Below are 19,638 nucleotides of genomic sequence, written 5' to 3'. Positions count from 1 at the left end.
TTATCCGTACGGGCTGTACATACGTCGGACGTTTGTAACCTGGGGAGGATCTGCGCATCTAAAATCACAGGGTTTGCAGTTGGAAGCGTTTACAGGCGTTTACAGGCGACTTTTACTTGCTTTGACAGCTGCTGTTCCAGGAGACTAACCCCGGGGTGCGCTTCGAATACACCGTGCGGCGGGACCTGGATCACGAGAATGAGATTCAGTCGCCAGAGTTTTTCTGGCGATACGGCCTGTGGACGGAGTGCTCTGCGACCTGTGGAGGTGGTGAGTGTCTCAACGAAGACTAAATGCTGGAGGAACTCAGCGGGTCAGGCAGCATCTGTGGAGGGAAATGAACAGTCGACGTTTCAGGCCGAGACCCTTCATCAGGACTGGAAAGGAAGAGGCCAGAAGCCAGAATAAAAGGGGAGGGGGAGAGGGAGGAGCACACGCAGGCAGGTGATAGGTGAGTCCAGGTGAGGGGGGGGGTAGAGTGTCTCAATGCTTCCCAAAGTAAACCAGTGCAAACTCTTCACTCAGTCTCCTGGTAAAGGAAGCAAAAGAAGGAATTTACATTTGACCCAAATGCATTACTGCCAGTGAGGTACTCTATGAAGTGCAGTCACTGTTAGAACAAAGAACACAGGACAGCACAGCACAGGAACAGGCCCTTCGGCCCATCATGTCTGTGCCAACCATGATGTCAAATTAAACTAATCCCACCTGCCTGCATGTGGTCCACATCCCTCCGTTCCCTGCATATCCATGTGCCTGCCTAAATGCCACTTGAACACCTCTATTGTACCTGCCTCCACCCCCACCCCTGGCAGTGCATTCTAGAGACCCAGCACACTCTGTGTAAAAAACTTGCCCCGCACATCCCCTTTAAACATGCCCCCCAAACACCCCCCCGCCTTACCTTAAAGCTCTGCCCTCTAGTATTTGACATTTCTACCCTGGGAAAAAGATTCTCACTGTCTACAACCAATCTATGCCTCTCATAATCTTATAAACTTCTATCAGGTGTCCCCTCAGTCTCCGATACACTAGAGAAAACAACCCACGTTGTTCTAACATAGGAAATGCAATGTCAGTTATGTACACAGGAAGATCCCTCAAACAGCAATGTGGTACTTACTTTCTTCATTCAAGGGATGTGGGCTTCGCAGGCTGAGCCAGCGTTTAATTGCCCGTCCATAATTGCCCTCGAGAAGGTGGTGGTGAGCTGCCTTCTTGAACTGCTGCAGTCCTTGAGGTGTGGGTACACCCACACTGCTGTGAGGGAGAGAGTTCTAGGATGTTGACCCAGTGACGGTGAAGGAACGGCGATATATTTCCAAGTCAGGATGGTGTGTGGCTCGGAGGGCGACCTCCGGGGGTGGTGTTCCCCGTGCTTCTGCTGCCCTTGTCCTAGCTGGTAGAGCTGGTGGGTTGGAAGGTATTTTCTAAGGAGTCTTGAATGACCAAATTAATGATGTTGGCACAATCTACTAAATGCACGACTGTTTCTCGCCCTAACCCAAGTTTGGTCAGCATGGGCATGTGGGCTGAAGGGCCTGTTTCTGTGCTGTGTTACTCTATGACTCCTCTACCACCTAGAAAGGAAAGGGCAGCTGTTACATGGCAATGCCATCACCCATTTGTTCCCCTCCATTCAATCGCCAAGGGCCATAGGTTTAACTGGTAGAAAGACAAGGGAAATCGGGGTGACTTTTTAGGGGGTGGGTGGAAGGAAGGTGGAAGCAGAGCCTTCATCACATGAGAAGTACTGAGATTAACACTTGATGCGCTGGGCTGGGTTTCCACAGGAGTGTGGACCAAGAGCTGAGGTGGAACTGGACAGGAGCGAAATGGTTCACTCATCGTCACTGGGTCTGAATCCTGGAACTGTCTGCCCAGCACCACTGTGGGAGCACCTTCACTGGGACTGCAGCGGTTCCAGAAAGTGGTTCACACCCACCTTCTCAAGGCTTTTCCAGCAACATTCGAATCCACAGAATCCAGACCCACCAATGTGGTTGACTCTTAAATGTTCTGTAAAAAGATCTAACAATCCACTCAATTCAAGGGTAATTAGGGATAGGCAAGGATTGATGCCTACAGCAGACATCCCGTTCTGAAAAGGGAATAAACTAGATCCCTCCAACTTCCCTCTTGCTCTTTCTTTCATGTTTCCAGGACTCTTTTCCTTGAACGTTCATCCGAACCTCAATTCCATGAAGCAACATTTTCTGATGCCAAGGTCTCCCACTTTTTATTGCTTTCTTTGAATAACGAAGCTAGCTAGATTTCACATGGAAAAAAACCACATTGCAACATGAGGCCAAACAAGAGGCTGCAGTGGGGGAGTGATCTGAATGGTTGCCCATCTCCCCAGCGTGTGATTTCAAGATCGACCAAAAGCATTATTAGATCATTCTTGAGTTCAGCCCTTAAGGCTGTTGCTTTGGTTTCCTGATCATTATGCCTTAGATTTCAAACTTAATCCTGTATCCACTGAGGCTTTATTTAGACAAGGACTTGAAAGGCTCAGGTTCCACGGGAGCTGTTGCTATAAGAGCTCATTTATCATGGCTGTGGGTGGTCATCTGGGCACTATTCATCACCCCTTCTCTGCAAGACTGTGTAAGATAAAACCTTCACCTAATACAATGCAGAAATTAGCTTGGCTCAGGCTACAAGTGATACTGGATGATTCCCAAGAGAGTGTGTGGTGAAGAAATTTAATTCCCCCACTCATAAGTAATTCAACTGCCCTACAAAGGTGAAGCAACACTGGCCCATGTAAGAGGGATATTTTAATTCTCCCACCAAGCCAGGCAAGAGTTAAAATGAGATTGGCAAATTATTTGCCGCATTCGATAGGGTTTGATTAAATTGCATCTTTACTGTAATATAACTTACCAAGATGTTTTATAGTCGTGGAAACTGGTTAGTGGGGGAACACAAGAGGCTGGAATTGGAGGAGTACCGAGATTTGTAGGGCTGAAGGTTGCAGAGAGAAGGAAGGGCCAGATTCACACTGTGCAGCCTCGCATGTGCAAATTGAGAGTAAATAAATAGCCATGTACCAAGTGTGAAAACTCTCCTCAGAGGAAAGTTCCTTGTTTTCCCACTCCCAAGACACATTCTGCCTCCTGATTCAGCACGAACCAGTTGAGCTGATGGAGGGAGTGGCTGAGGGTCAGCGAGTGTCTGAATCAGCTATTCTCCAACTTTATTCCAGTTTTTTGGCATTTCATAGACATTCATATTAAAGTGATGGAAACCGGGCCCTACCAAATCTTCTCACTGTGACTCTCGACTCAAGCAGCTCCGTCCCAAGGCAACACGTATCTGAGTGTAGAACTCAGCACCAAAATCAACATTCAGTTTGTGACCATCACGATGTGAAATTCAAATCCTTGCCATTCCTCTGACCTCCAGTAGCTGTGAGCTATCTCACATTTTGTTTTGCTACTGGCACCCTGTCTGTATTTTCCTTGGGTCTTACATCCATTAGACATGTTGACAAGCCAGGAACTGATTAACTCCTGGAGACAGAGCCAAGTTAAGGCAAGAGCAATTGTGGGGAGGCCAGAATCATTCTTTCAGAGCCATGTAATCGCAAATACATCTTCTGAAAGCCTTCAGGAGCCTTTGTCCTAGGTTGCTGACGGTGTTACTTGAAGGCAAATGGAATGTTGGTCTTTATTGTAAGAGGATGTAGGGCAGTTTTGCTACAACTAGGCAGGACTTTAGCAAGGCCACACCTTGAGTACTGCATGCAAGTTTAGTCTTTATTTAATGAGGAAAATTTAATGTTGTGCTGGAGGTGGTTCAATAGGTTGATTCCTAGGGCTGTTCTCTCTAGAGTTTATTTGAAACGTATAAAATTCTGAGAAGACTGGACAAGGGAGATGCTGGGAGGATGTATCCCCTCATGGAAACTTAGAACCAAAGGGCAAAATCCCTTTAAGAGAGAGATGAGGAAGGAATTCTTCCTCAGAAGTTTCTACCCCAGGGAATTGTAGAGGTTGAGACCTATCCAAGGCCGGGATAGACAAAGTTTTGGGCTATGGGGGAGTTAAGGGCTTTGGGGATCAAGGAGCAAAGCTGAGGCCAGGATTACATTTGCCATGATCTTATTGAATGGCAAAGTGGATGCAAGGGGCTGCATTGTGTTTTTCTGTTCCTCATGTGTCCTGGCTCTTTCTGTTGCCTCACAGTGTGAACGAACCATAACTACCATCACAGCACAGGCTTTGGTTATGTTGTCCTAGCATCAGGACATAGCTCGTTTGTTGAATCTTAGCTCACTCACATCCCCAGACCATTGCCAAGACATGCTTATGTCACAGTTTCTGCTTAATTAAAAGTAAAATTGAAAACACCGGAAACAGTTGGAAGATTGGGCAGCATCTTGTGGAAAGAACAACAGAGTTAACTCCGCAGTTGATGGGAAACTGAGAAAACAAGTTCGGCTGCAGAGAGGTGGTGAGAAATGCAGATCAGGGCCGCCGCTGAAACTTGAAAACTGATCAGTTTTTCTCTCTCTACAGACACTGCCTGACCTGTTGAGCATTTCCAGAACTCCCTGTTTGGCTGCAGTAACAGCCCTGACCTGCATTTCGCAGTTTTTACATCCCTTTTGTTGTCTTCTCTGTGTCTTTAATGTCCTCATCGATCTATTAACAAGGCAGTTTTGTAGACAGTTCTGACAGAAGATCTTTGACCTGAGACTGTAACTCTGTTTCTCTTTCCACAGATGCTGAGTATTTGAGGCATTTACCTTTTTAAGATTTCCAGCACCTGCAATTTTTTGGCTTGCTATCACTTTATTAAGCTATAGTTGACTCACACCCTTTGAGGTAACTTAAAGATCCCACCGTCACTATTCAAAGGAGATTTTCTGGTGTCTTGAGCAATATTTATGCCTGAGATATCTCTGAGATTACTGAGATATCCTTGAGATCGCTGAAATGTCCCTGAGATTGCTGAAATAATGTGGTCATTATCTTGGAAATAGCAGGTCAGGCAGCATCCCTGAAGAGAGAAACTGAGTCAACACTTCAGGGTCATGAACTTTCACCAGAACCGTGTAAATTTAGAGATGAAGGATTGGAAGGTGCAGAGGAAAGAGGGAGGTGAATGGACGCTGGATGACAACAGAGGATGAGGGGTTAATGAGGAAGAGGGAGGTGTTGAGATTAGTGAGTAACAAACTGGAGTTTACGGTTCTCTATCATGTTGCATTATCACCCCATTTGACATTTAATCTCTCCTGTCCTTCACCCAATCGGAGACCACTCCTCCCTCGTCCTTTCCCTGCATCTTAGAACACGGATCATTGCTAACCAACCCTGAATGAAGGTAGAAATTCATCCCTGTTAGTATTCACACAGTAATGGTGGCCGCACTTTAGGGAGGATGTGAAGGTCCCAGTGAGGATACAAAGGAGATTTACTGGCATGGTTCCAGGAGCGTGGGATTTTCGCTACAAGGTTAGATCAGAGAAGTTCAGGTTGTTCTCACCGGAGTGAAGGAGGTTGAGAGAGATTTGGTGCAAGTGTAGAAGGTTATGGCAGGTTGGATAAAGTTGTTCCCATTGGCTGATGATACAACTAGGAGACATAGCTATAAGGCTCAGGACAAGAGATAAGGCAGGATCTGAAGGGTCCTGCAACTCGCCATCTCAAGACGGCCAATAATTTCTGCAGGAAGTTGTTCCAACACAAGGAAAATAAACTGCACTGGGGATAGAGCAGGGCAACAGGACTGATGGGACTGCTCCACACAGTAATGCCATGGACGTAAGGGGTGAATGACTCCCTTCTACGCTGTAATGACTCTATAGTACTCCAACAACTCTCCCAAGCCACCTCCAAATAAACCCAAAGGTAGGATATGTTTACACAGAACAGCACAGGAACAGGCCCAGTGCCCCATGATGTCTGTGCCAGACATGGTGCCAAATTAAACTAAATCCCTTCTGCCTGCACACGATCCGTATCTCTCCACTCCCTGCATATTCATGTGTCTGTCCAACAGCCTCTTAAACACCACTGTCGTATCTGCTTCCACCACCGCCCCTGGCAGCCCGTTCCAGGCACCCGCCGCTCTCTGTGTAAAATAAGCCTGCCCCTCACATCTCCTTAAACATTCCCCCTCTCACCTTGAATGCATGCCCTCCAGTGTTTGATATTTCAGTCCTGGGAAAAAGATTTTGACCGTCTGCCCCATCTATGCCTCTCGTGTTTACACTGCAAGCTTGTAGAACTGATCGCATTGACTGAAGTGGAAGGAAGAGCTCATAAACCATTCCTCGTGCAGTGAGATCATGACCAAAGGGCCCCTCGCCTTCGAGACAAAAGAGGGCAACTCACCCTGTTGCATTCTCACCCATCTTCCTAACTCCTGTTGAGAGAAGGAACCCCAGAGCCGTCTTCCACACTGTGTAACATTCTCCAGTCTCTCCCCTCTCGGGGTATGTAGAGGGGCAGGTAACAGATGGGTCCCCCATGGGTAAAACCTCACAAGTGTCTGGGTGCATCTTAGGGGAGGCCATAGTAAGTTTAGCAGCCCTGTGATTGGCTGAGTGCAGTTCGGACAGTCACAGTGAAGTGGCTGTGACGATTCTGACTGACTATGAGGTGCTCAGTGCTGCCCTGCACCCCCCCACCCCCCCACCCCCCCCAGTCAACACTTGGGAAAGGAAATTCTTAGTCAAGATAAGGCAGAGGAGGAGGAACATGGCCCTGGGTTGTTGATGGAAATAACAGAGACGTATTTAGGAGGAAGCTGAATAAAGTGAGCAATGAATGTGCTACTGAGTTAAGTCATGATGTGTGTGGAAAGTCAGGCATTTGGAACACATCTCCCCCACAGTAATCATTAACCAGGTTAAGAGCATGCACTTATGCATGTTTGCATTTAATATGCATCAGTTTGAGATACCCCTCCAAAAGCTTTCAATTTTAAATTCTGCACACGCCCCCAAGTTAAGTGAAGTATTGTTTGAGGTTTGTGCGGGTTTAGGCAGGGGTCTCACAGGCAGTTCTTGAAAACCTCTGGAAAGATGCTTTTATCAAGGGAATCATTGAGCAGATTGTTGGCTGGCGTAAGTCCCAAGGAGTCCAGGTTTAATGAACCACTAAGTGTCCAGCTGGAAGCAACAGCAGACTGAGGTGGAGCAAGAAACTAACTGCTGGAGGAACTCAGTGGTTCAAGCAGCAGCTGTGGAGGGAACTGGACAGTCGACGTTTCGGGTCGAGACTCTTCACCTGGACTGAGATAGAGGGGAGATCGCCTGTATAGGGGGTGAGGGGAAGGGGTGGAGCAAGAGCTGGCAGGTGATAGGTGGATCCAGGTGAGGAGGGGTGAGAGGCAGATGGAGGAGGGAAGAGTGGAGGTAGTGACAGAGGCTGGGAGGCGATAGATGGAGGAAGAGCAGCTTTGACAAAATGACTGCACCATCAGCCGTCCTGGGGTGCCTGTGAAACATGTCCTGCTCATCCTTCTCCCCTGAGGTGCAGTAGTCTGTGAGAGGCAAGGCCAAGGGCCCGCCCATAACTAGTGAGGTCAGGGCTCCATCAGGGTCACTGTTCCTGCCATCTGGCAGCGGCTTCTGGATTGGACACACAGGCCTCGAAATCGCACAGCTAAATGTTCCTTAGCAACTGCAAAATCCAGTCTGACATCCTTTATTCCATTGTTTAACGGAGATCTTTGATTCAATATTAACTCCATTAAACCAGACAGGAGAAAGTAAAAGGCAGTTGTGGAGCAAAGATACAGCGGACCAGAGGGCTTGGGTCTGTCGTGTCAACAGGTTGGCATTTCTGTGGCGCCTTTCACAGTCTCAGGATGCTCGCAGCCCATGAAGGACCTTTGATTCCCATTGTAAGATGGGAAGGGTGGCAACCAGTTTTTACACAGCAAGATCCCAGGCAGCCATGTAATAAATGACCAGATGGTGTTGGTTGGGATTGGGACACCAGCATGAACCACCCTGTTCCTTCTCAAACAGGAACTGTGGAGCTTCTTACACCCAACAGAGGGGGAGGTGGTTTTGTGGCTTCACCTTAGTTCTCCGAGGGCAGAAGCAGCCCCCAAAATGGACTCCCTAGCTAAGAGTATCCGGATGGTACTTGCTAACAGGAAACACAATAATCCAGCACTCTGCAGTTGAGGTGGATGCTTTAAGGTACCTTTTTGACTGAACTGTAATTATTTGGCGCATTTCTGATGTCTGGTGGGGCAGATATTCCAATTCAACCCACAGCCATCTCGCTGAAGCGGAAAACTATTTTTCAGCTTCACTGTGATTTATTACTTCAGTAGATTTATTCCCAGGAGTGACCTTAAAAAAAACATGATCAGCTTTTCCTTGCTGCCTCTCCTGAGATGGTTGGATTGATTTTCTATAAAACATCTGCATCTAGGAGATTAGATGATTTTGAATGCAAATGACTTTTAACCATAACTTTGCGACTGTGCGACTTTCAAGTCCCTTCCTCTGAACCTCGTCCAGGCCAACAACCCTTCAAGGTACCTATGGTCCTCCAGTTGTGGCATTTTGCTCTTGCCCCGGTCTCTGTTGCTCTATCACCCTCAACTTCCTGGCCCCCACGCTCTGGAAATCCCTCCTTAAACCCCACCCTTCTCCTGAACATAGAAGATGCTCCCTAAAACCTCCCTTTTTGATATCACTTTAAGCAGTTCAATATTAATATTTATTCCTAATGTTTCCCAAATCACATTGGGATACTTTATAAATGCAAAGTGTTCTTGTCTTGGTGCTGGAGAATCTCTGAGATTGTAGACAGTTCCTGCAAAAGATGTTTAAGAGGCATTTAGATAGACACATGAACAGGCAGGGAATGGAGGGGTACAGACCATGTGAAGGCAGATGGGATTAGTTAGATTGGCATCATGGTCAGCACAGACATGGTGTGTTGTACTGTCCTGTGTTCTATGAGACATCCCTGAGGTTTGATCCAACCCTGCCTGATCCAATGATAAGTGGATCCACTTATCACTGGATCTCTTGAGGCCTCTTGTTGACAAGTACCATAGTCATTCAGTGAGCCCTATGCTATCAGCAGGAGGGGCTGAAAGTCCAAAATAAAACGTACTTGGATGAGTACTTGACACAGTGCTGGAAGGTGGGATAAGGCTGGGGAGCTCTTTCTCCACTGCCACGGATACAATGGGCTGAGTGGCCCACTACATACAAGTCTTCTATGATTCCATTCAGTGAGAAACAGAAAATGCTGGAACACTTTAGCAGGTCAGGCAGCAACTGTGGAGAATGAAACAGAGTTAACCTTTCAGGTTGGAGACTATTTGTCAGAACTGACAAATAGGTAAATTGGTTTATTATTGTCACATGTACTGAGGTACAGTGAAAAACTTAGTTTTGCATGCCATCCATGCAGTTCATTTCATCACATCAGTACATCAACGTAGTACAAGGGAAAACAATAACAGAATGCAGAATAAAGTGTTAGTTACAGAGAAAGTGCAGTGCAGGCAGACAATAAGGTCTAAGGGTCATGACGAGGTAGATTGTGAGGTTCTTAGAATCATTGAATTTAAATTTGAAAGAGCAGAACGATCATAGAAGTAATGAGTAGATCTGTAGGGTGCAGCTTGCAACGAGTTGCCATGCTCTGGCTCCATCTATTAACTTGGTTTCTCACTCCACACATGCTGCCTGACCTGCTGAGTAATTCTTGTGTTTTACTTTAGATTTACAGTATCTGCATTTTTTTTTCATAATTGTAAAAGGTGCTTCACCAGGTTCATTACACCAAAGCCCCCACATCCTTGCTGTAACGCAGCAACCAGACTGCATACAATACTCTAAATGTGGCCTAACCAAAGTTTTATACAGCTGCAACATCACTTCCCAACCTTTATACTCAGTGCCCTAACCGATGAAGGCAAGTATGTCGTACACCTTCTTTACCACCCTGTCTACTTGTGTTCCCACTTTCAGGGAGCTATGGACTTGAACCCCAGGATCCCTCAGTATATCAATGCTCCTAAGGGTTCTGCCATTTACTGTGTACTTTCCCCTTACATTTGACCTCCCAAAGTGCAGCACCTCACATTGTCTGGATTAAACTCTGTCTGTCATTTCTCTGTCCATATTTCCAGCTGTTGATCTCAAATGTTACTGAACTCAGCATTGAGTCTGGAAGGCTGTTAAGTTCCCAGTTGCAATATAAGGTGCTGTTCTTTGAGCTTCACCGGAACAATGTTGGCCCAATCAGAGTGAGAAGTCAGAGTGGAGGTGGGAAGGAGAATTAAAGTGACAGGTGATAGAAATCATGAAGAACAGGAGGGATTTGGCAAAGTGATCACCTGATCTATGTGTGGATTTCCCAGTGCAGGAAACCAGCCTCCAGAGCTGTGAATTCGGGGCAGTACGTTGGGAGGTGAATGGGTGCAGTTAATCCTGCTGTGTTTGAGTGGGTAGCCAGTGAAGTGGAAGGGTTACTGACTGCCATTGTGGGCAGACAGTTGTACACCAATGTCAACTGCCCTCAGCTGCATGGGTGGAAGTCATTGATTGGAGCTCCATTACCCGTCAGGGACCTGGGTAGTGGGTGAGGGTTTAAAGCAGTGTGTTATTTTATGGGCAATTTTTTTAAAGGAAGGGAAGAGGCTACCTCGTAACTTATATACACACTGGTGAATAGAATGCCATCATGGTGTTCCCCTAAGCAATTGCAGTATCTTCTTACCTCAGACTTTACGTTTTAAAACCTCTTAGTATTTAAAATGTGACGTTAAGAAGCCGCTAAACTATACCCAGTTCCACTGTGTTCACGTGTCTAGGGAGACTGCTGATCAAGATCTTTACAGCCTGACTCCAATAAACCTGAACAACTCTATCTCTTGTGCTCCCCCGTCACCTCAATCCAGGCTGACACTTCGGTCCAGTACTGAAGGAGAGCAGCACTGTTGTCGGCGCCATCCTACACGTGAGATATGAAACCGAGGCCCTTTCCACTCTCAGATGGGCAGAAAGATCCCACAGCCACTATTTTGAACAGAGCAGGTATTCTCCCCAATATCCTGGGAGCAACATTGTCCCTCAACCAACAATATTAAGGCAGATTATCTGGTCTTCCACAGTGCTGTTTGTGGGAGCTTGCTGTGTGCAAATTGTCTGCTGGTTTGCTGCATGTAGAGGTCACAGAGTTATACAACACGGAAACAGATCCTATGGTCCGTCAAGTCCGCTTCCACCAACAAACACCCGTTTTTACACTAATCACCAATCCTACTTTGTTCTCACTCCCCCCAGATTCCACCACTTAACTACACAGTAGGGGCAATTAATGTGGCCAATTAACCTCCCAACCCAAGTATAACTACACCTCAAAAGTATTTATTTTACTGTCAGGCACATTGGGATGAGCTGAGTTCTGAAAAGTGCTACAGAAAGGCAAGTCTTTTATTTCTCTTCAACTGCACGTTCAATGACAGCTCTTCCAGTCAGTATCCATCTGCCCTCTGGAATTCTCTCTCCAAGAGAATATCTTTTTGCTCCTTTCTTGCCCTTGACAGAAACACACCAATTGTCAGGATATCCTTCCCAGACATTGTTTTATCCAGCTCAATATCCACCTTAAGTTTCCACTGAACTAAACACAAGTGAACTGTGAGCTGTTGCTTCGAACACTGATGCCCAGAGTTGGTTCTTCCATAGAATTGTGGGAAAACAGCCAAATTTAAAATTCATGAGAAACTTGGGAGAGAGAATTCCAACTTCCAAGGATCTAGTTCTGGCCCAAATTGAAAACTGGCAGGCAGAGAGGTGGAACTCAGTAATAACTCTGTGTGTGTGTGTGTGTGTGTGTGTGTGTGTGTGTGTGTGTGTGTGTGTGTGTGTGTGTGTGTGTGTGTGTGTGTGTGTGTGTGTGTGTGTGTGTGTGTGTGTGTGTGTGTGTGTGTGTGTGTGTGTGTGTGGGTGGGTGGGTGGGTGGGTGTGTGGGTGTGGAGGGGAGATGGGGGTTGGCGTTGGACAGCAGATTATGTACAGTTGAGAGTTGGCAAGGGGTTGAATGGAGGAGATTGACAGTTACTGTGGGAAGCCAGCAGAGGACAACCCCGAGAATCACAATGGACCTGTCAACAGGAGGTAGTCTGGAGTTTTTGAGTCCGTATTTCTTGGCACGCCTGAGTATCAGCTGAGAACGTTGCTGTGTGGGTGTTTGAGCCAGCCACTCTTCGTCCAGCAGTATCAGTGCCTGTACATGTTATTCTGCAAAGGGGAACTCTGTTCAAACTTTAGCATTGAACAAGATGTTAACTCAGGATTATTTCCCAATGCTGACTTTTATAAATCTGAGCCTAGTTACTCCCCTTATCCTGGTGTCCCATTCACCCATCACCACAATCTAAAAATGCTTTAACTTAAAACTTATTGTTTCGCCTCTGTGGCTCTGTGACCTCCACCCAGCCATAAAACCCTCGGAGATCTCTGCACTCTCCCAGTTCTGGCTCCTGATCAGCCCTGAGTTTAATCTCTTCCAACACTGTTCATTGTGGCTTCAGCTGCTTGGATCCTAAGCTCTGGAACTCCCTCTGTTATTCTTTGTGCTTTACTCATGCACCACCACCCTCTGCCTCCTATCGTCAAGCCAGTTTTGGGTCCAATTAGCCTGCTCGCCGTGGATCCCACGTTCCTTCACCTTCAGAACCAGCCTGTCATGCAGGACCTCTCATCGTTGTGGAGAGAAAATTTGAAAATCAAAAAATTGCAGATGTTGAAAATCTGAAATAAAATTAAATATGTGGAATGAACGCCAAGTGGGTGCAAAGGAAGCAAACCTCTTTGGGTTGTTGAAGGAACAGTTGGGTGAAGGTGAGGCAGTGTATCTCACTGGGTGAGTGAATTTTTGGGCAGACGGACTTACCTCGTGAACGTCTATCGAGTGTCACTCTGGCTGTGACACACCCTCTTGGCAAGGTTTTTGACGCGGAATATGGAGGCGTAGTTTTCTGCTGCCAGATTCCTTTCGCAAATACATCAACCAAACTTCAGCTCCAGGCTCTTTCTTTATCAAGTTAGTACAGGTTAGGGGTCACCAGCAATGGAATTTCTTCAATTTGCTGGTTACTGATGTAAATTATAATCACAGAGAGTGGATCGGCAGTGAGGGTCTGTGATTTTTGCAGGTCAAATATGACTCATCGATACACAACCTCTGACCGTTCCAGGGCCTTGTGTGCCTTGTACACTTCAACCTTTGATCTTTACAGTTATAGACAGATCTTGAAAGGATAACATCATGTGATAGACACAGATTTTTGGGTCTGTTAACAAGCCAGGATCTGAGAGAAAGGAGTCTGTGGAATTCCTTTAATTTCACACACACACAATCCAGGCATTGTGTGGCCAACAGTCACTGTATTGATGTAATTGCAGTTCAGGATCTAGCGTTTCAAATGAAGGAGCTCAAAGGCTATTGATGTCTAAGGAGGACTCATTTGTTCCCTCATTGTTTGCTTTGTTCTTGTGTGCGGAGGATCTGACTTGAACACTCCTTCCCCCTCTTTCACACTCCACATTGGATCTTCCCCCTCTGTGACGCTCTGCTGTGTACCAGCCCATGATCCACTATCTTCCCTACCCGTCCCTTCAGACATGCACAGGCCTCATCGGCCTGACTTGACCTCCATGAATCCAGCAGATAAGGGTCCACACATCTACCATCGACTGCGCCACAGAAGGATGTGACGACTAGCGGCAGGCTGTTCATCCCCTCCTGCCTGCTCCTCGACCCAGGCTTATTCCCACCTTCCCCCTAACTTCCCCATATCCCCTAAATTCCCTAAGTGGCCAAAGATCTCAGCCTGGAGTACACTCACTAACTGAGTTTCCACTGCTCTCTGGGGAGAGGATTCCAAAGATTCCCAACTCCCTATTTCAAAACATTTCTCAGTCCCAACCCCTTATCCTGAGATAATGTTCTAACCAGGAGGAGACAGTTTCACCGCCTTCCTTGTACATTGTTGCTTAGGAATGTTGTATGCTTTCATGAGAATAAAGGTCCATTCTACCTACCCAGAGGGTTGGGAATCTTTGGAATCACTGCCCAAGAGGACTGTGTGTGTTCAGTGCATGGGTACACTCAAGGCTGCAATTGATGTGTTCCTGAACACTGAGAACTGAGGAGAAACCTCTCACCCCAGGAATCAATCTCATTAGAGTCATACAGCACAGAAAAGGGCCCTTCGACCCAACTGGTCCATGCCAACCAAGATTCCCATCTAAGCTAGTCCCATTTGCCCACGTTTGGCCCATATCCCTCTAAACCTTTTCTATCCACTTACCTGTCAAAGTACCTTTTAAGTGTTGTTAATGTACCTGCCTCAACCACTTCCTCTGGCAGCTCATTCCATATACTGACCACCCTTTGGGTTCCTCTCCCCTCTCACTGTAAACCTATGCCCTTGAGTTCCCTACCCTGGGGAAAAGACTGTGCGCATTCACCCTATCTATGCCCCTCATGGTTTTATACACCTCTATAAGATCACCCCCATTCTCCTACACTCCAATGAAAAAATCCCAACCTGCTCAACCTCTCTTCGTAACTCAGACCCTCGATCCCGGCAACATCCTCGTAAATCTTCTCTGCACTCTTTCCAGCTTTATGGCCTCTTTCCTATAGCAGGGCGACCGAAACTGAACACAGTATTCCAAATGCAGCCTCATTGTCCATCTCAATGGTCGTTTTCAAAAGTAGTGTTTGTTCCAACTTCATGACTACCAGTCAGCTCCACTAATGTTGCTGTCTCCAGGCAGGTGGACACATGCTTGGCATCAAAGGAGCTGCTGAGTGCAGCTGACTGCAACGGGTTATTTACAACCTCTCAGAGAAGTGTTTAACGTCTCACTTAAACCAACCACCAGCACTGAGCATAACAAATCATTAAACCTTACAGCGTGGAACTTGAGATAATTCGGGAATCAAGAAAGATGGGATTAATGCAGGAAAGAAGTACTGAAGTAAAGGTCAGCCACGACCAGGGATGAGGGGTTAAATAGCCTCTTGCTTTTATTTCTTTTGCTCTGTGAAGTCATTCAACCTACCTTACCTATGCTGGCTCTTTGAATGAGCTCTCGTCAGCCCCACCACCTTGCTCCTTCCACACAGCTCTGCAGATTTCTGCTTTTCAAGTTATTGAACCTGATTTAACAGCTGCCTAGTAAAATCCTTCTCATTATTCATGTGGGGATCACTGGCTAGCCCTGTATTTATTGCCCCTGAACTGAATGTCTTCTGGGCCACTTCAGACAGCAGATAAGTGTCTACCACAGCAGGGAAACAGGCCCTTCAGCCCAACTCATTCATGCCAACCTGGTTGTCTATCCAAGCTAGTCCCATTTGCCTGCATTTGGCCCATATCCCTCTAAACCTTTCCTACCCATGTACCTGTCCAAATGTCTTTAAAACATTGTAATTGTACCTGCCTCTACCACTTCCTCTGGCACATGGAAAGGTCTGGAGTCCTTTCTATGTGCCAGACCTGAGGGATATGTGGAAGGGGTTAGATAGTCTTAGGTGAGGTTTAAAGGTCAGCACAACATTGTGGGCTGAAGGGCCTGTATTGTGCTGTATTGTTCTATGTTCTAATACAGTTTCATGTTACAACTACAAGACTTTGAGAGTTCTGGCCACCTAGCCATAGGAAGGATGTCAATAAAGGTGCTGAAAAGATTCACAAGGATGTTGCCGGGACTGGAGGCCTTGAGTTATAAGGAGAGACTGGATAGGCTGGGACTGTTTTTCCTGGAATGTAGGAGGCTGAGGGATGACCTTTTAGAGGTTTATAAAATCATAAAGGAGCATGTCTTTTTCCAAGGGTAGGGGAGTCCAAGACTAGAGGGCACAGATTTAAGGTGAAAGATGTAAAGGAGACCTGTTTTTCCCACAGAGGGTGGTGGTATATGGAACAAGCTGCCCAAGGAAGTGGTAGAGGCAGGTACAGTTACAATGTTTAAAAGGCACTTGGACAGGTACCTGGATAGGAAAGGTTCAGAGGGATATGGGCCAGGTGCAGGCAAATGGGACTGGCTCAGGTCGGCAGTTTGGTCAGCATGGACAATTTGGACTGAAGGGCCAGTTTCCGTGCTGTATGACTCTAAAACACCAGCAAGCAATAAAGAGTCAGAGTGAGCAGCCAGTTGTAGGGGCAATGATTGGTGTAATTCTTGCTTGTTTCCTTACAAGAACGTTAACGTTTCCACCGTTGGCCGACGTATGTTCAGATCTCCAAGCAATGGCTGATGGAGACCGCCCAGATCAATTTGCCAGCTGTCTTCCTCTGTTATCTTTGCTCCCCGGGCTGACTCTTAAAGTGAAAGAGTAATCAACAGCTTAGTTGTTTTATTTCTTTTATTCCTCCTAAGCCCCAGATCCCCACACTTGCAGTTCACACTAACATGATTTGCACACTGTCAGTGATAACTTCATGGTAGTACATATCAGTGAAATAACTCCTGTTAGTGACACCTACTGTGGTCAAAGCAGCCTGAAGATCGGACTCTGGCAGACAGAATCAAATGGAACTAAAACCACTCAAAATAGTGTGCTCAGTAAGATGCAGAAGACAAACTTCCTTTCTATAGCACCTCCTGTGAGCTTGGGGTGTTCCGGAGACACTTAAAACCAATGAAGGACTTGTTGATGAGCTGGAGCTGCTGTAATATAGGAAACACAACAGCCAATTGGGACAGAGCAAGGTCCCACAAACTGCAACTTGGGTATGTTGTCTTTCAGTAGGTGATTTGGTTGATTTTCAGTGTTGATTGAAGGATAACCTTGGCCCAGAGCACTGAGGAGAACTCCCCTAATGGTCTTCAAAATAACACAGATGATTCTCTCCCTGAGAAGACAGTCAGGGCCTTAGCTTAACTTCTCTTGTGAAAGATGTGGCAGTGCTTATTGTGCTTGTGTCTTGCGAGCAGGACTTGAACCCACAGTTCTCTGGCTGTGAGACAAGGGCAGCCCTACAGTAACGCACTCACCTTGATGACAAAGGATCAGCTCCGTTATAAGGAGATTTCAGCACTGAGTGTAGGCGGTGCCTCTGGACTGTTCTTTACACAGACTCGTTCACTCTTCCTCCACCCAGGCATTCGTAGGCTGGAAATCAACTTTCATTGACAACTGTTGGAGTCTAACACACTCAAACGCTGAGCCTCATAGCCATAGCTCTGCTCACCTCTCCCAATCATCCACCCTTGCATTCCACACGCTCTTTGTGCTATAGGTGCGAAGTGATACACTTCGGGAGATCGAATTCGAAGGCAGAATACAAGGTTAATGGCAGGACTCTTAGCAGTGTGGAGGAACAGGGGGATCTTGTGATCCAAGTCCTTAGATCCCTCAGGGTTGCCACACAGGTCGATAGGGTTGTTAAGAAGGCGTATGGAGTGTTGGCCTACATTAGTCGGGGTATTGAGTTCAAGAGCCGCGAGGTGATGTTGCAGCTCTATAGAACTCTGGTCAGACCACACTTGAAGTATTGTGTTCAGTTCTGGTTGCCTCATTATAGAATGGATGTGGAAGCTTTAGAGAGGGTGCAGAGATTTACCAGGAAGTTGCCTGGATTGGAGAGCATGTCTTATGAGTATAGGTTGTGTGAGCTCGGGCTTTTCTCTTTGGAGTAAAGGAGGATGAGAGGTGACTTGATAGAGGTGTACAAGGTGATAAGAGGCGTAGATCGAGTGGACAGTCAGAGACTTTTTCCCAGGGCAACAATGGCTAACACGAGGGGGCATAATTTTAAGGTGATTGGAGGAAGGTAAAAGGGAGAATGTCGGGGGTAAGTTTTTTACACAGAGAGTGGTGGGTGCGTGGAACGCACTGCCGGCAGAGGTTGTGGGGGCAGATATGCTAGGAATATTTAAGAGACTCTTAGATAGACACGTGAATGATAGAGAAATAGGGAGCTATGTGGGAGGGAAGGGTTAGGTAGATCTTAGAGCAGGATAAAATGTTGGCACAACATTGTGGGCCGAAGGGCCTGTACTGTGCTGTAGTGTTCTATGTTCTATGTACATTGCAACAGTGACAATACTTTCAAGGTAATTCCTTGGGATGCCTTGCTACTGTGATGTGAACTGTAGGCACGTAAGTGTTTATTACTTGAGTTGAGATCAGATCTCATGAGAAGATGGCCTCTGACCCAGATCTCTATCACTGGTAGCCCTAGCTACTTCATACACCACATTTCCCATCCAACCTGTGACCTTACACTGCAGCAGGCAAGGGAACAGCAGCCCATTCACACACAGTGAGCAGGGCATTCCTGTCCCATTCAGGGATACTCTTGGTCAATCAAGTGGTGGTGGAACCTTATCCATGCTGTGACAAGAGGGTGAAACGTGTAAGGGACTGGGCTGTTTCCCCTGTCCTGTATCTCCCATCATTGCTGAATTAGTTTGGCTGGGGCGTACAGAAATACTCCATGAGCATCTAACTTCACATTCAAGTCACCTCACAGAAACTTCATCTAAACTATAAGGAAGCTGATGTGGTGGGTCTCAACATGGCGTAATGTTTCTTCGTAACTGGTAATCACACACCTGTTGTTAGTCTGTACACCAGAGAGGTTGGGAGCTGCAAGTTCCAGCATGCAGGTTTTTATGTTTGACGCACTACCTTCCAAAGTCGGTTCCCATATATGGTCACGTTTGGCTTCAGAACAGGCCCAGGGTCTGCAGATCACCGCCTTTGTTCCATTACAATCTCCATTCAACTAAACTTGACATCTGAACTGTGGCGGATGCAAGGTGCACATGTCTCTATAAAGGGGCACATCCAGGGTCACCAGCCCTGCAGAGCTGGCCTGGAGACTCCGGGAATGGAAGATTTAATCTCTCCAGAACAGCTGGGACTAAAACCCAGGAGTAAAAGGAAAATGAAAGGACCATTAACCTTAGTTGTGATTTTTCTATAACTAAGTATTATTAGTTACAAAAATATTATAGAATCATGAGTTATACAGCATGGAACCAGACCATTCGGCCCATCTTGTCTATGCCTTCCTGAGCTGGTCCCACGCCCATATCCCTCCAAACCTTTCCTCTCCACGTACCTGTTTAAATGTATTGAAACTGCCGTGACCACCTCCTCCAGCAGTTCGTTCCACATACCCACCACTCTCTGTGTGAAAAACTTGCCCACCCAGGTCCCCTTTAAATCTTCCCCCTCTCACTTTAAACCTATGCCCTCTAGTTTTAGACTCCTCTACCCTGGGAAAAAGACTATGAACACCCACCTTATCTATGCTCCTCATGATTTGATAAACCTCCATAAGATCACGCCTCAGCCTCCTAAGTTCCAGTGAAAACATCCCCAACCTATCCAGCCTCTCCTTACAGCTCAAGCCCTCCAGTCCTCGTGAAGGTGGGGGAAACAAAGCTCTTTAACAGTCAAGATGAACCCAATTGTTGCCAAATAGTCTGTTCATTTCCATTGGCTGTGGGAAGGCACTGCATGTCAAGGATGGAATGATATCCAGTTGCATTGAGAATGGGTGATTGGAGGTCACTGATGCACCAAAAAGAATTGACAATCGGGACATCCCATCTGAAACCCTCCAGCCACGTCCCCTAACTGGAGAAAGGTAGAAGGACCTGGA

The 19,638-nt window shown here is 46.6% G+C and overlaps 1 protein-coding gene across 1 annotated transcript in view; it reads left to right on the top strand.

The window, feature by feature from the left end:
* LOC127584088 (A disintegrin and metalloproteinase with thrombospondin motifs 7-like) overlaps positions 1 to 19,638 on the top strand; it is a 169,218-nt gene that overhangs the window by 110,339 nt on the left and 39,241 nt on the right. The window contains exon 16 of the mRNA XM_052040647.1: positions 129 to 270. Within this exon, the coding sequence (XP_051896607.1) occupies positions 129 to 270 (142 nt within the window). The remainder of the gene's footprint in view (positions 1 to 128; positions 271 to 19,638) is intronic.

This window comes from Pristis pectinata, chromosome 28 (genome assembly GCF_009764475.1).
Source record: "Pristis pectinata isolate sPriPec2 chromosome 28, sPriPec2.1.pri, whole genome shotgun sequence".
NCBI lineage: Eukaryota > Metazoa > Chordata > Chondrichthyes > Rhinopristiformes > Pristidae > Pristis > Pristis pectinata.
Note: the sequence above shows the minus strand (reverse complement) of the source record. Positions and strands in the feature narration are given on the sequence as shown.